This window comes from Sander vitreus, chromosome 11 (genome assembly GCF_031162955.1).
Source record: "Sander vitreus isolate 19-12246 chromosome 11, sanVit1, whole genome shotgun sequence".
Lineage (NCBI taxonomy): Eukaryota > Metazoa > Chordata > Actinopteri > Perciformes > Percidae > Sander > Sander vitreus.
Window position 1 is genome coordinate 7,902,373 of NC_135865.1, and position 16,989 is coordinate 7,919,361.

The 16,989-nt window shown below is 39.1% G+C and overlaps 1 protein-coding gene across 1 annotated transcript in view; it reads left to right on the forward strand.

The window, feature by feature from the left end:
• Positions 1–16,989, forward strand: part of LOC144525806 (polycystin-1-like protein 2) — a 51,837-nt gene that overhangs the window by 16,304 nt on the left and 18,544 nt on the right. Inside the window, exons 14-28 of the mRNA XM_078262871.1 lie at positions 90–755; positions 893–1,017; positions 1,126–1,308; positions 2,374–2,511; positions 2,801–2,947; positions 3,488–3,612; positions 5,443–5,563; positions 7,684–7,815; positions 10,938–11,048; positions 11,369–11,483; positions 11,607–11,797; positions 11,874–12,104; positions 12,213–12,314; positions 15,662–15,840; positions 16,256–16,402. Coding sequence (XP_078118997.1) covers positions 90–755; positions 893–1,017; positions 1,126–1,308; positions 2,374–2,511; positions 2,801–2,947; positions 3,488–3,612; positions 5,443–5,563; positions 7,684–7,815; positions 10,938–11,048; positions 11,369–11,483; positions 11,607–11,797; positions 11,874–12,104; positions 12,213–12,314; positions 15,662–15,840; positions 16,256–16,402 — 2,713 coding nt within the window. The remainder of the gene's footprint in view (positions 1–89; positions 756–892; positions 1,018–1,125; positions 1,309–2,373; positions 2,512–2,800; positions 2,948–3,487; positions 3,613–5,442; positions 5,564–7,683; positions 7,816–10,937; positions 11,049–11,368; positions 11,484–11,606; positions 11,798–11,873; positions 12,105–12,212; positions 12,315–15,661; positions 15,841–16,255; positions 16,403–16,989) is intronic.

Consider the following 16,989-nt stretch of genomic DNA (forward strand, 5'->3'; position numbering starts at 1 on the left):
TATGAACAAACTTGTTTTTGCAAAAAAAGTACTTTTATTTCTTGGAAATAATATGCTACACATTGTTTTTTTTTCCTTTTATACCAAAGCGGATGTCACAACGTATTACAAAACATACACCATAAATACATCACCGTCTACAGAGACATCAGCTCCTGAGACTGAAAACCCAGTTACCATCGGTACGACAGCAAAAGACAAAACAGACTTCGACACTAGTCCTGCCTCTACATCACCTGGTGCTGCTAGTTACATCCCTATCACCTCTACCACTGCTGGTCCTGCATCTACATCACCTGGCACTGCTAGTTACATCCCTATCACCTCTACCACCGCTGGTCCTGCATCTACATCACCTGGCACTGCTAGTTACACCCCTACCACTGCTGGTCCTGCATCGACATCACCTGGCACTGCTAGTTACACCCCTATCACCCCTACCACTGCTGGTCCTGCCTCTACATCACCTGGCACTGTTAGTGACATCAGTAACACCCCTACCACCGCTGGTCCTGTCTCTACATCACCTGGCACTGTTAGTGACATCAGTAACACCCCTACCTCCGCTGGTACTGCCTCTACATCACCTGATATTAGTGACACAACTACCTCCCCACCAGCAACCACCAACAATTTTGATAACCTCAAGTGTAGCATATCACCGCGCAGTGGAACAATCCTGGATGCTTTCAATATAACATGCAATACGGAAATTCCTTGTTTTAACTGTCAGTATTGTTTTAAGACTGATAAGGGTAAGTTATCCAGGTTAGCAAACATTTCTGTGATAGGAGGACTACTTTATCTTAACTTTCAGTTATCACATAACTCTTAAGAGTACTCTCCCAGAAATCCATTAATCTAACTTGTTTTCTTGTTTGGAAATTGTCAGGTAAGCACCTGCGTTGCAGTAATAACAATGAAGTGAAGTCTGTCTTCCTTCCACTTGGAGACAATCTGATTATCACAGCAACTGCAAAAAACAGCTTTGTAGCTAGCACCACTCTAACGGCAAAGGTTTGTTAAAAATATGATGATTAAAAAATGTGGGTACTACTAACAGAACAAGACCTATGAAAATGCTCTAAACCTCCTTTATGATACAGTATGGCTTTTTCTCCACAGGTGCAGGATTTCACAACTGCCTCAGGCTCTTCAGATGATCTTAAGGCTACAGTGGAGAATTCTGTGTCTCAGCTAAAGAAACAAGGTCTACTGTCAGCTGAAACTGTGGGACAATTGTTCACGTCTGTGTCCAACAAACTGAACGGTCAATCAGATGGATCGGAAAAATCTGATAGGCAAAAGGTAAATGCACTCTCAGACTGTGGATACTAAATATAAATCTATTATATGTTTCAGAGGCTTGATTTTCAAGACTGCAATTGCAGGACCCCTGTTTAAGTTTAATTTATTTAAGCTTATTATTAGGTAAAATAAAGATTGAATTATTTGTTATGGCTTTTGTTGCAAGACCTCAACAGGATATTTGAAAGTTTGGAGAGAAGCAAGACACAAGGAAGTCTCAGGGGGCAGATAGATGAAAATATATTATAGAATAGATTTAATAAGTTACATTTATTGCAAAATTGCCTGAAGACAGTGATACAGTGGGATAACCCAGTGGGAAATGCCATTGACCTTCATGCGGGAGGCTGGAGTTCAGATCCCTGCCCTGCCCTCCCTTTCCCAACGGCCAGTCATGGTTACATTTAAATGCCTTCTTGCTCAAGTGAAATCCTCTCACACATACTACTGAAAAACTCTCATAAAAATTATTGAAATTCTCTCACTCACACTACTAAAACACTATTGAAATGCTATCACTCATGTACACAATTAAAAGTGAAATCTTACCATTTCAGTAGTGTATATGATAGTGTTTAAGTAGTGTAAATGATAGTGTTTAAGTGGCGTAAATGACAGTGTTTCAGTAGTGTATATGATAGTGTTTCAGTAGTGCATTTGAGAGAGTTTCAGTATAGTATGTGAGGGTATATTTTTTCAGTAGTGTATGTAAAAGCAAATTTTAGTCGTGTGTGTGAGAGCATTTCACTTGTATGTTTGTGAGGTATTTGTGAATAATGTCCCTGATGGCCACTCATATTTCTTTCTCAGTTAACTACAAATGTCTACTGTAAAACAACTGTGCATAGGCACTGGTAGGATTCTATTTCATATTACCACCCGCTACGTTAACTTAATGTGCCAGTGAAAGAGAGAGAGAGAGAGAGTGAGAGAGAGAGAGAGAGAGAGAGAGAGAGAGAGAGATTGATTCATGTTTACAGATATAACATAAAACTAGGATTAGCCCACCATGTACATTTCAAATAGTATTAATCCTAAATGCTTTAATGCTTTTGTCTGTTGAAGCTTCGTGAGAAGATGCTGAACATAATGATTGACACAGTAAAAGAAACTCCCCCCAACACTCCAGGAGAAGTTCAGGTGATAGCCAGAGGACTTGCTGCTGTCGTCATAAAAGGCACTGAACTCAGCTCCTCTGCTCAGGTACTGTACAGTGAACCCCACACAGAATAAAAAAATTACATCATAATAGAAAGGAAAAATCAGTCTACGTAGTGCTGCTTTCACTATACAGTTCACTGCTTTTTGTTAATGAATATTGGAATGACAAGGCTGCCTTAGCTAAGCCTTGTAATTTTTATGTGTAAGGATATTAGAAGTCAGATATAAAAAGAGTGGTATAATGTCCTTGATAACACAATAAATTGTTACTTCTGGTATATAACCTCACAAAAATATGTCTTTGATTGTGAGAATTGATTATCACCTCCAGGAAGAGGCTTCATTATTGTTTGCAAAGCTCAGCTCATCTCTTCTCCTCATGGATGTGAACGGAAGTGAAGAAAAAAAAAATGAAATACATGCTGCAGCCAGCACCATTGTGGAAGGAGCAAGCAATATCCTGGATTATTCTTCAACTGTGAGTGTTAAACCTTAAGGCCCATTCTGATGGGATTAACTTCCCTTAAATCCTTTTCGCCTTTAAGTCCTGTGAGCTTTATTCCGTGTTAATCTACCATGTATGTAAAAATCGCTACCATATTTTGCCAAACACAGAGGCTGTGTGATAATATTATCACATGAAAGTTGATGAAAGATTTGACAGAGCCATGACATTTTATGTGGGGGATAATGTCATTAAATCCAAGTAATACAGACTTTGCTTTTCCTGTGTGAATGCACCGCACAAATGTGTGTGTGTGTGTGTGTGTGTGTGTGTGTGTGTGTGTGTGTGTGTGTGTGTTCGGGGGGGGGGGTCCTCTGGTAGTACTAGTCCCGTGCAAATTTGCCTTTTACCAACACTTGGTGTTACAATGTTGTCAGGAACAATCAGTTTAGGGACCAGGAGCATGGCCAGTGATTCATTCCCCAGAATATCCATTTTGTTTTATTTGCAGATGACTGACACAAATTAATCAACCTCTCCCTTGTCTTGAATGCTTTGTATTATCCTTTGCAGAAAAATATCTCTGATGCCCTTCTTCTTGCTATGAGCAATACACAGAGTGCACTGTTAGCATTTAAACAGGTTAATGGTGGGCCAACTATCATCCAAGAGGCTCACATTGCTGTGTTTGTTAATAGGTAAGTTCCTCCTCAGCCACACGCTGTGACGTAGACAGACTTGAAGCGAAAATTCCAAATTTGGGGAAAATGTATTTCCCTATATTGGGAGATTTTGAAACATTTTAGAATTTTGGGGTGCTCTTGCTTTAAATGTAGTCTTTTACCAAAAAAAATTTAGGCCATTAGTTTTTATAATAATTCATTACATTTATATAGCGCTTTATCATAGACACTCAGGGCCAGATGTACGTACATTTGCAAACGTGGCGTTATCAGCGCCATGGCCAACCCGCAGAAAGCGCACGCTGTGATACTTCAGCTTACGTCGTATTCACCAAACCTGCAGTTCATCGGGTAATCAGCGCCTTTCTCCGCTCACTATACCGTAAATTGTGCTGTAGCAAAGCGTTAAGTACTGGTGCTATGATACGGCTGAGTCCAGACTGCGATATTCCCACTGCTGATGCTATGACTGTTTGAAATGATCCTGATACCAATATTTGTAATGTAGCGAGGAGTTTAACAACTGCTGGAATGGAATGTGAACGCTGAGTGTGAGATTCAGCGTGAGAGTGAGAGTCAGTCATCTTTGATTTCTTCCACTAACTGTAATATTGCATGGCTGCTTAATCTGTAAATCTTAAAATCTTGTGTTCACTCAACTGAAAAAGTGTGATCCTTGTGGCAAAAATCTTTTCAGCTCGTCTCCTTGGCCTATGTCTTTGTCTTGCTTGGATTACTGCTGCCATTTCACCAGAAGGCATATCCGAGGAAACTCGTGCCCTGGTTTACACCTGCTTTTAAGAGGCAGAGAATTTTCACCACAAAATAGAGGCGCGCTTTCACGGGGGTGGTTTTTGCACATACCACGAAATACATAATTAGGCACACTTTACGCTTCCCCTCCCATCTCTTTATGGAAAACTCCCACTTTCCCCTTCACCCTCCCGTGAATGCATATCCATGACACGGAAAAGCGCAATTTGCCATTTTCAGTTCCTGCGACAGTCAGTCTGCGCTTTTACCTCAGTGCGGCCTGTTTGTACATACATTGCGAAACAAATACGCCTGAAGTGGGCGTAAAAGCGTTAGTACATCTGGTCCTCTCTAACACCACCAATGTGTTGCACCCACCTGGGTGATGCACTGCAGCCTTACGACGCCAGATGCTCACCACACATTGCTCACCACACATCAGTTTATATGGATAATGCTACCATGAACCTTACTTTTGTGTGTGTGTGTGTGTGTGTGTGTGTGTGTAGAATTTCTGGTCCAAAAGCTTAGTACAGTTTTCAGTCGTGCAGTTCATCAATAGAGGATTGAATAGCATCAGGCAAAGAGCTTCAGCGATGAAAAGAAAAAGAAGGGATGAAATTGAGTGTATTAAAAGGAAACAAAACTGACTCAGCTCTATTGACTTAAAGACAAACACTGACGTCAAAGAAAGGTGTGTGTGTGTGTGTGTGTGTGTGTGTGTGTGTGTGTGTGTGTGTGTGTGTGTGTGAGTGTGTAGTTTGTCTCTTTGCATATTCCTTTATCATGACTCATAGTTCAACAAATCTGCTATGTTTTCAGTTAGAAACTGTTAACAGTCATAACTAACTGTTAGAATATATAAAACAACGCTATATCTATGAGACACTCTACTGTAGAGTAATACTTCTATCCTGCACATCCACTATACTGATCATTTGGGTCTGTGCTGAAATCATTTAGGGGCATGAGCCCCAAAAATTGATGCAAACACACCAGTAGTCAAAGTGAAGAACACAAGCAAACTGAAATTGACATCAAAACAAATTGAACTAACTAACTTATATGAGTCTTTTTATGTCTTTTCCTCAGAGTGACACCAGGACGTTTGCACACAGAGTCTATATATATTCCCAACAGTTCCAGCCCCACATTTTCTCTCCCAATACTACTCTCTAAAATGTTACCTTCAGATGAACCCGTGGATGTAAGAGTAAGTCAGGAGTGTGTGTGTGTGTGTGTGTGTGTGTGTGTGTGTGTGTGTGTGTGTGTGTGTGTGTGTGCGCTTGGTGTGTGTGTGTGTTTGTGTGTGTGCGCTTGGTGCGTTATTGTGTGTTGTGTGTGCTACGGCTGTCCCCAAAACAGGAGTCAGCACAGTCAGAAACGATGCATCGACTCGGGTGAGAGGGTATTGATGGTCTTCGGTATATTAGTATATTAATTTGTCATGTGCTCACAGTAAAGTCAATTTTATTTATATAGCCCAATATCACAATCTTATTAGTTATTAGTTCATGCTTTTTCTTATCTATATTTTTCGGTTTTTGTAAACACTGATGTCTTTCTTTCTACGTACAGTTATGAGAAATATAATATTTACTCCCTGCCCAGTCAGCCCTTTCTCCTAAAAACTACACTCCCATACAACTGAACTGCATTCTCAATAACATTTGAGGGAACCTTTTGTGTTTACTTTTTATTTTTTTTATTTTCACAAATACATTTCTAATCAACGTCTGCATAGGTGGACAGGGTAGATGGATGGGTCAAACAAACACAGGACTTTCACCCAGGAGACTGCTGTTTGTGTCCCGTGGGAAACCAAAAGCCAATGTTAACTTATTGTAATATACCATACATAATTTACGTCACATAGCCTACGCAACATACAGTACTTAACTTATGTGTTTAACTAAAGTTAGGTAACATCTGTAGGCTACTAATTTTAACCCAAACAAAATCTCTTCCTAAACCTAACCAAGTAGTTTTGTTTTAATTCACAACATTAACCATGTATTTAAAACTGCAACTGTTTCACAATGTGCGCCTGTTGCTAGTACAAGGAAATGTTGAAACAAATGTAATTCAGGTGAAAATACATTTTCCTCAAAATGTAATGAAGAATGCAGTTTAGGGCGCTGACACACTAACCCGATTATTGGCCGTCGGCCAGTCTGGCGAGGTCAGTGACTCGAGTCTGTTCGGTGTGTTCCGTGCTGTCGTCTGTTGGAGGAGTTGTCGGCCTTTTTGGCCGACCCGACATGCTCAGTCGGAGACAGGGCAGTCGGGACTCACCCGGAAATGGCGAGCGGATGAGCCTCTCAAAATCTGACGAAAATCTTTTAAACTGACCTTTGTCGATCTGAAATGAAAACAGATTCAGCAACCGTATGACCTATTTCTCGCTTAAAATGTTTTCAGAAACATGTTTCGGTGAACTATTTTAGTACAATATGAGATCGTATTCCGTCGCCTCAGTGTGTTTTGAGGCATTTTTTGGGACTTTGAGGACCCGACTGATCAGTCCGACTGCCTTTTCTGCCGACGGTCGGCCGTCTGGTTGGTGTGTAACAGCTCAGTTATATGGGGGTTAGATCCCATTTTTTCTCAATTTTCAAGTGTCTGACCTGCTAATGGAGTTTAAACAGACCATCATCAACCAGAAAACGGCCATATATGTCGATTGTGAAAGCAGCTCATAATGCCCCATAGTTACGTTCTTTGTTAGGCGGCGTCCTCTCGTGGCTGAAGCAATTATCGCACGAGGTCAGGTTGGGGTGCTGGATGGATCAAATAAAACAACAGACTTTAACTCAGGAGACCAGTATTCGTGTCCTGAGGAAACCAAAGTCAACTGTCTTTTTTTTTTAACAGATTTTAACGGACCTCAGTCTGTGACGCGATGACATCTGTTACATCATATTACATACTTATTTTAGTAGTTTTATGTGACTCATTTTAAGCCCATCCCTGTTGTTTTACAAACCTTAACTAAGTATTTTTGTTATCTAAACTTAACTAGTTCCGTTTCACAACAGTAACTACTTTTTTTAAACTGTGCCCGTTTGTTAAATGGAACGCTCACATGATTAAAAATTCCACAACTGTCACGTTTTAGGGTCAGATGTTTGAAATAGCCACCGTGGGGCCTCGTTTGCTCTCGCAATAAATATTTCAGCAACAAGAGGTCACCACCTAACCTATTATTGGTCGTTATGAGCTGCTTGCATAACGATCATATGTGTCTTTTTGGAAGACTGTTGACCTATTCTGTCGTTTAGGTATGCGGGGTGTTGGGTTTAAACCTACTTTGCTCTTTGAATACATTTACAGATGCTGAGTCTAAACAAAAATCCATTCTCCTGGAATGACAGAGGGAACATCAGTGGTCAAATAGGTGCTCTATCCCTTACAACAAAAGATGGCTCCAGTATCCCTGTGGAGAACTTCAGTGAGGATATTAAGGTCAGTCCAATATCTCAGAATTGTTCTATACTGTGCTCTCCTGTTGAGAACATATTTACTGTGGGGACAAATCTATACCTTCTTTTAATAAAAACAGACTTCAAAGCATCAAATTGTATTTAAAGTGCCGAAAGAAAGAAATACTCAGCTTGCATATATGTGTTCATAAATGGGAATATTACTAAGCACTTTACGTGTTCTTAATGTGAAACCTTTTGTATGTGAAACACATTTGGTGAAGAATTACTTTAAAGGGGTGATAGAATGCAAAACCAATTTTACCTTGTCATAGTTGAATAATGACAGTTTAGTGGGTAACTAGGACATACATAGAACCTCAAAATCCCATTGACACCTCTTTCCTCTGGCTCTAGTGTCTATCTTTGTCACGCCCCAACATTTACATAGGCTACACCACTGACCTGAGATCAGGTAGTCTTCTGAATAGGTCGCACAGATCTCAGAAATTGTATACATTGTTCATCTGCTATTTTATCACTAAATTCACTTCTGATAGAGCCTGCGGCTGGATGGAGCTCTATCAGTGAGAGCTAGCTAGCCTACTCTTAGAATTCCTCTGAAATTCACAAAAATGCATTAAATTGAAATCGGACACCATTGTTAGCTTTATAAGACCTTGAGGTAGATGTTATATAAGTGGCGTGACGAAATTCAAACTGTAAATATACTCTAATTACGCTGAAAATTAAGCTAACTAGCTGCGATCTGTACACATAGGATTGAAGGGACAGTCGCAGCTAACGAAACCCCTAATGTTCACAAAAAATCATTAAATTGAAATCGGACACGATTGTTAGCTTCATAAGACCTTGGGGTAGATGTTATATAAGTGGCGTGACTAAATTCAAACTGTAAATATAGCTACTCTAGTTATGCCGGCAGCTGGCAGCCAGCCAGCGCCATGGAGCCCCGAGTATTCCAGTAGTCCAGTACCCAGGGAAACGGTGACTTTCACTGGGTATGGAGGTTTCCGCTTTCTCGTCAGACTGTGTGGAGCTCCTAGCTAAAGTCCGACAAATCTTACCAAATTTGCAATTAGCCATCAATTTTCGTAAAACGGCCCATATTTGAGCTTTATAGAGTTGATTTCTCGCTTAAAAAAGTCTCAGAAGTGAATTTAATAACGAAATAGCCCGACAAACAATGTATAACTTTGCAGTGTCTGAAATATGAGACCTGCTGTCTCGTCTCCAATATGTTTCTATGTGGTACGCTCAAACCAATCAGCGCGCAGCTCATCTAAGTATTCATCAGCATATCATATTTGGAAGAAAAGCTCTTGTTCCAAATAGAGCCATATTCACAGGGTAGTTAAGGGCCTAATAAAATAGCATTCGGGCAATTTGTAAAATACCCTATATAATCATTCTATCAACCCTTTTAAAGCCGCATGTATGATTAAGTAGCATTAATACATCAGGCAGTGTGTCAAAAGTGCAAAATGTAAATGTCCTAACTTAATTATATATGTACCTGGTACCATGGCAACAGCTCTGTACGCTATGCTCATTTACATAGCAACAGAAGTACCATGTTTTTTTAACTTCACAAGAGATACTTGTGGCTGCAAAGGCCAAAGTCATAAGTTGAGGCAGGATCATAAGAGCAGACTGAAAATAGTCGTTCTCCAGGACTCTCCATTACTAATAAACTAATTGCTCCATCGCCACGAGGAGAGCACTTAGGTTAAAAAAGGATGTGAGGAGTCTATGCTTTCAGCTGTGCTTCTCAGCAGTCCATAGCACACCTGCCTGTATATAGATTTTTTTCTCACCCTACTTTGTATCCCGTGCACCCCTAATACAAACAGATATTTGCATATAAATGCAGTATCTATAGGCAACGGAAAACAGTTTTGGTATCAGAAGCGTTCTAGTTTACGTTTGTAGTCCGAGTAGAATTGATCAATCACGTTCTAATCGTTTTTTTTTTTTTTTAAATGTATCTGCAGATTTTTGTTTAGTCAAAGTCAAGGTATCTTTATTAGTCTCCCTAAGGAGAAATTAGTTTTGGACACAGAGAGAAATTGCTGCAAGAGTTACAACAGAGATACACAACAAACACAGGGTTAAAACAGTTAGAAGACAAATGTACATTGAACATCTAGGCTACTCAAAGAGCTGTGCAAATTACAAATTACCATTTTCTATAGGCTACTTGTGCAAAACAAATTAAAATAAAAGCCATCCTTCCTACATTCTACATTTATAGAGATAAGCTGAAATGTCGCCTGGACCTACAAAAAAGTATTGACTCAGACTGTGATATACTGTAACCCCAAAAATATTGGCACTTGACCCCAGAGGCTAAATAGTCATAGCCGATGGGTTCCGAGATTGGTGCACCTCAGGTGTTCAGCATAAAAATGCTTCAGGGCATTTTGTGTCCTCCACCTTCATTCACAAGAATTGTACCCCAGGTATACTGTTTGGACACCATGAGTCACTGAATTTACATGAGATAGACCAATAAAAAAACACTGCAAGGTGATAACTATTACGGACAGACAGAAAGTCTAGTTTGTTCATCTTAGCAGTGTGGATGTGTTGTTTATAAGTACATAACCTATTACATTTATTAACACATTAAAATAAAAATAAAAATAAATGTAAAATTGTACTTTTCCTTGTCTATAATTTTATGATTAATACAATGAAATTAATATCATGAAAATCACAGTATTAAATAAACAAATGCAATTATGTTACACCTGTTGATATGATGCATAATAAACTACACTTCACTATTTTTTGTTCTTCAGCTATTGGGGGTCCAACACAATTAAATGATTGTGAATTAACAAACCCATACAACTATTTATACCTTTTTTATTTCTCTTATTTGTGCGATGCATGGACAAATATATATAATATAAATGATGACCCTGGAAGTCACACTCCGTTTATTTTATATATATATATATATATATATATATATATATATATATATATATATATATATATATATATATATATATATATGTGTATATATATATAGGTCTTATTAGATTACAAACTGCTGATGGTAAGGAGAATCGTTTTACACTTGTATGCAAAATATTTTATTTGGATGTATTTTCTGGCATTTTGCCTGGTCCACAGATTCTGTTGCCGAGGCCTGTTGGAGAGCAGGTAAACACCTCTGTGTTGGACCTGGGGAACTTCAGCACAACGTCCATAAACATTCCTGCTGACACTACGCTGGTGTTAAAGGTCCCGTAAGATGTTTTTATCTCCACTTCTGAGATGTGTAATACGCACTTTAAAAAACATATTTTTATGTGAGCTTTGGTCTACTTTGTCACGATGGACAGTTTTATCAGATTGGCTGTATTAATAGCAAGACACTCTTAGTACAGCCACTACAATTGCTAACGTCATAATCTCCTCTAGTGTTACCAATTATATTTTTGCTAATTGTTCCATTTTTTTCTTCAATCTTGATATCATGAGGCTTAAAAAAATCTGTTCTACTGTGTTTAAAATATTGCTTTGAGATTTTTGCTGCAACTATGTCGGTATAACTTTTAAAGATGGTGCCTTCAAATGATCCTCTACCCTTCAAACTGCTCCTTGGTTATATGGACTACCCCACTGAAACAAACAATCTAGCTATGACAGAAATGCCTCACCAGGGAACAACACAAGGTAATACATTTCTGCTTAGTGGTTGAGACTTACGTATTTAAATCTAATGCCTTTTAAATTTGATTTTGTATTCATTACTTGCCACACTGTGTGTGTGTGTGTGTGTGTGTGTGTCCTATACAGACGAGAGATACACTTGGCTACTAGACTCTAAGGATTTAAAGGGAAAGACTGGAATGCACTATCTTGTAGTGAGGCCCATTGTAGGTCCGGGTATAAAATCCATCAATGCCACTTTATCAATAACCTCCATCACTACCGCATGCAAATTTTGGGATGAATCAAAATTGGAGTGGAGCACTTATGGATGCAGGGTAAGTACAAGTAATTCCATCTGCATGTGTAAAATGTTGTCAAACTTTAATGCTTTAAATGTTGTTGTCTTCCAAGGTTGGTGTTCAGACCACACATTTAGTCACCCAGTGCTTCTGCAACCACCTCACCGCCTTTGGAAGCTCTTTCTTCGTCACTCCCAACCTGGTCGACACATCACGCACTGCCGAGCTTTTTGGGACTTTTGCTGAGAATCCTGTTGTTGTCTGCTTTGTGGGGTCACTCTTTCTGGCATATCTCTTGGTGCTTGTGTGGGCACGACGGAAAGACATTCAAGACACAGCTAAGGTACGGTACATCTCAAGTATAATTCAGGAATAAAGTAACATTACCCAAGGTGTAATTTACAAAAAGGCATCTTCAAACAAATGTTTTATGTTGTTGGCTGGTTGGCAGGTGAAGGTGACTGTGTTGGAGGACAACGACCCCATGGACGAGTACCGCTACTTGTTGAGTGTCAACACTGGGCATCGGAGAGGAGCCTCCACTTCCTCTCAGGTAAATATGCTATCAGTTCATAGTTAAAATGGTTAGATTTGGCAGAAAAGGCTCTGCTCTGGGAGCCCCAAAATAATCTGCACAGCAACAAGGATTCTGCTGATATAGGCATAGTATACATAAACATAAATCTTAGGATTTCCCCCTTTCTGGTCAACATATCCCTGCCCCTGCTGAATAATTGTTATCCCCTTGGGGACAAAATGTTTCCCCCCCTCAAAGTGATCAATGCTACTTTACCAATATACCATTATATACCTAAAATAGAAGTACTTTAAACTAAGTAAAGTGCTGTAACGTGAACAGTTTATAGTGTGATAGAATGATAAAATCAGAATGGCAGTTGTTTGTATTTAGCTGCTACAGAGCTCCGGGACGCCAGCTACCAGCAGCAGTTGTTTGGCCGCCAATAGGTGACTGTGAGCCGGGTACAGGCACCGCCAGATAATGGTCCTTTCAGGGGCCATGGTGATGACAGTTAAATTTGGGCACCAAAACGACTATGTTTAGGATGAAAACACTCCAGAAGAATGAACAAGCGTTTCCTAGGTGAAATTAGGCTATTTAGTTTTCGCTGGGAGGTGAACTCTGCTCCCTGGCTTGAAAACGCTGTGTTTTATGTCGACACCACGTTTTGCTATTTCATTTGAAATTATTTTCCTTGAGATTAAGTTCATAAATAAGTGTTTTGGCATGGCTGGCCGAGTGGCACTATATCTATGGTATTGCATTTCATTCTTGCATGTTTTGTTGTGTATGATCAAAAAATGTCCTCAACTTTGCTTTTTTCACGAATCGCACCCTGTAGACGGCTTTTATTGCTCTCAAATCCATTTTACACTCTAGCCCGTAGCTTTTGTTATATAAAATGCAGGCCACCCACTTGTTGTTTTATTAAGCTACCCTTTAATTAATGTCGAGTGGCTCATAACATGGTGAACATAGTGGAGCATGTAACAGCTAATGAGCCAGATATTTCCATCAGGAACAAAAATAGAGCAAAAAGGAGAGGGATTGGCCTTCGTAAGAAAAGAAGACTCCAAATGATGCCAATGTTGCTACCACGTTATGCTAACAGTGTTGGGTTTTCCTCCTGTTTTGATGCCATGTGGCCAAAAAAAAAACCATTCTTACAGCTTCATTTTATATTTTAGTTTTAACGCAGAGGGTTGTTTTTACAGGTGACTGGGGCTGTTTTTAGTTATGAACCTTTTAGAAGGGTTTCTGTCAGCAGATCATTTGAGCTTTCTTTCATATTATTAAAGCTAACTCCATATTTTGCTTTGGTTTTGCATCGGTTGTCTAATAATCAATATTTTCCATAGTCCAAACCCTGATCAGGGGTTACTTTGCTGGGTGTTTGTATCTGGCTTTTGAATGTCATTGATTACATTTTGAGAAAATGTTCTGTAACAATGTGTGCTGTATCATTATGATATTTTAACAATTACACTGAACGGCCTATGAAGGGGCAGCTGAACATTGATTTGTCTGTACATCACACAAAGTCTCTTGAACTTTGCTGATGACATTCCATGTGACTTAATTAAGTTATTATCCTTATTTGTCAGTTCCGCCATTTTTTATTTAATTGCACTAAATAGCCACCGGTCTGTGTTACAATATTTGTTAAGGCTTTTAGTTGTTTATTAATCAAAGTGGAGGTCTTGCTGGTTGCAGCCGGAGGTTCCACTCCTACCCTCCATTACCCTGTATCAGGGATCGACCAATACTGTTTTTTAAGGCCAATACCGATTATTAGTAGTTAATGAAACCGATAACCGATATTTGGAACCGATATGCATTTACAGTGAAAATTCAAATCTTTAAGTCAAAATTGAGATTTTGGAATGTTACAAACTCCAACACAAAACTTAGTTTAGATGCTTCAAGCAATTATTTAAAGGTGCCCTGCCACGCGTATTTCATTACTTTGTGGTAATGTCTGAAGTTCTACCATGGACTCTGTAAAAAAATCTTGTGAAAAAAAATGCATTGCTTACCTTGTTTCAAGCCATTCTAGCTTGGTATAGAAAGCCTGCAGGAAGACTAAGCTCGAGCTGTGCCAGTTCTCAATAATATTCAATGAGCTAAGCTGCTTGACTCTGATTGGCTAACAGCTAGCCAATGAGAGCCTGGTTATCAGCATCCTTTACCCAGCGCAACTGAGCGAGATCATAAATAGTAATGAGCTCAGGCAACATGATGTCAGACTGACCAGCTTTTGTAATTGGCCTGATTTCTCCTCTTATTTCTTTTCAGTGGCTAGAGCTGACAGAGGAGGTAGCAGTTCATTTTCACATTCCCTTCCCATATGGCCCTAATATATTTCAAAAAATTAAAGTAAAAATGGTTTTGTGTGGCAGGACACCTTTACAGTTTTTTCCAACTGCTTACAGACAAAATCTTTTCATGTCACATGATTTTTGAAACCTCTCACTCACAGTGCAAAACTACACAGCAAATCTCTAAAACCATAAGCTATTTCTCAGCCTTTCACTCAGTTTTCAATTGCATAAAACACTTTTTTCAAAACATTACACACAATTCTCTACCTAAGACACGAAAATCAATCAAAATGCTACATTTATTTACCAGGGCACACACACACTCCTCACATTTGCAAACACATTATGTCATAACTGAACACTAACCAATCACTGCCTTAGTATATGCCTATACAGAGGACAAAGGTCAGATTACCTGTATTGAACAATGGATGCCAACAATAGACAGAGTGCAAGGGGGGGAGGAGGAGGGACAGACAGGGGACAACAACGAGGAGGAGGAGGAGGAGGAGGAGGAGGAGGAGGAGGAGGGAAGAAGAGAAAGGAGAGCCATCTCTGATGAGATCAGGGCCACACTTATTCATCATGTGATCAACCACGGATTGACCAACGAGAGAAGCCCATCTTGAGTAGCTTTACAGTGGTGTCCATACTGCATGCAACTATCTAATGACTATTTCAGCATTACAAATCAGACTTTGTTTTGCACAAAGTGCATCTGTAATACAGTAAATTAGAAACGTTCAACATAAAACACAGTAAAAGATAGTCAGATAGTGTTGTGGGTGGGACATTAAGTCAGTCTCAGTGGTCAGTAATGACTGACACAGAACTGTAGCGCAGCCAAAGTAGCGCACTTTTTAATTAATTAACTTTATCAGTTATCAGGCAAATAAAACGCCGAAACAGATAATCTGCAAACTGCCAAAAAAACGTCCTGATAATCAGCCAGGGCTGATAATCGGTCTATAACTACCCTGTATACATGTAAATAAAGTGGTTGTATTACAGTTTTGGACTTTTCAGTTTTAAAATATTAAACCTACTGAACTGTTTTAGGTGACAATCACTCTGCTGGGTGCAGAGGGAAACAGTGAACCACATCACCTGACAGATACAAAGAAATGTGTGTTTGAGAGAGGTGCGGTGGATCTGTTCCTGCTAACTACACCCTTCTCCCTGGGAGAACTGCAGGGCATCAGACTGTGGCACAACAACTCAGGGAGCCATCCTGCCTGGTAGGCAAAGACAGAAATGTCAGAGCCACTCAAAAAAAATATATATGCATTTTCTACCTCATTAGAAGTTATTATAATAGCCACATAGGCATTTATTTGAACGTTGTAGTTACTTTCAGGACCTAGAACACTGTGAACATGGAACATAATGTGAGTGCAATATATCTTAGCTCACAATTATCCTGACGTTGCAGATGATTACTTGCTCTTCTTTGCAAAGAGAACACAGTCATGAAATATAATTCAGTTGTCATTTTAATGCTCCTATAGATTAACAACATATTTTTGCCCTCTTTAAGGTCTGTTTAGCAAACAGTTGTGTCATTTAGGTGTACTTTCTCAAAGCTGGCTTTTTTGTAGTTTAAAAAATTATACATTCTTTACATTTGCACTAGTTTCTTTTCTTTTTTTCCAGGTATGTAAGCAATGTAATGGTGCAGGATTTACAGACTGAGCAGAAATGGCATTTTCTATGCAACTCCTGGCTGGCCATAGACATGGGTGATTGTTCCCTCGATAAGATTCTTCCTGTTTCGACAGAGATGGATTTGAAGAGGTTTAGGTAAGGTAAAAGCATTGGTACCGGCCAGCAAAATTATTTTACTATTATTTTAAATTACACACAAGCACACTATTAAAGTCCAAAGGATGAATGTACCCAAACAGTGAATTTTCATTCATCAAATAAAATTACATTAGTTTATCTTCAATAGTTTACGGCAAGCTCGCTTTTTGAAATATGACAATCTCATATGAAAACCAGCAAGCAGGATGTAGCTTTCAATTAAGCTCTCACTCTCCTTCTCCAACGTGCATTATCTTTCATGAACGCAAAGATGAGAATCAAATCCTGACATTTATTTGTTTAAGTTTTTTGTTACAATTGTTGCTAAGGACAAAATCTATTTATGAATGCAAAAACTGTAAATGAGCAAAGAAGGCTATTTATATTTACCCTGGTCTGTCTAGATTGTCATCAGATTTGCCAGCAGACAGATTAATAATTAATTTGAATTACTTTATTAAAACTAAATTTAAGTTGAAAGAAAATGGAAGAATTATGCTGAGATTTAAGCAGCAATTTAATGACTTTTGAATTCTGTTTTAAATGCGATGCTAATCCATCACTAATTGGTAGTTCATGAAGGT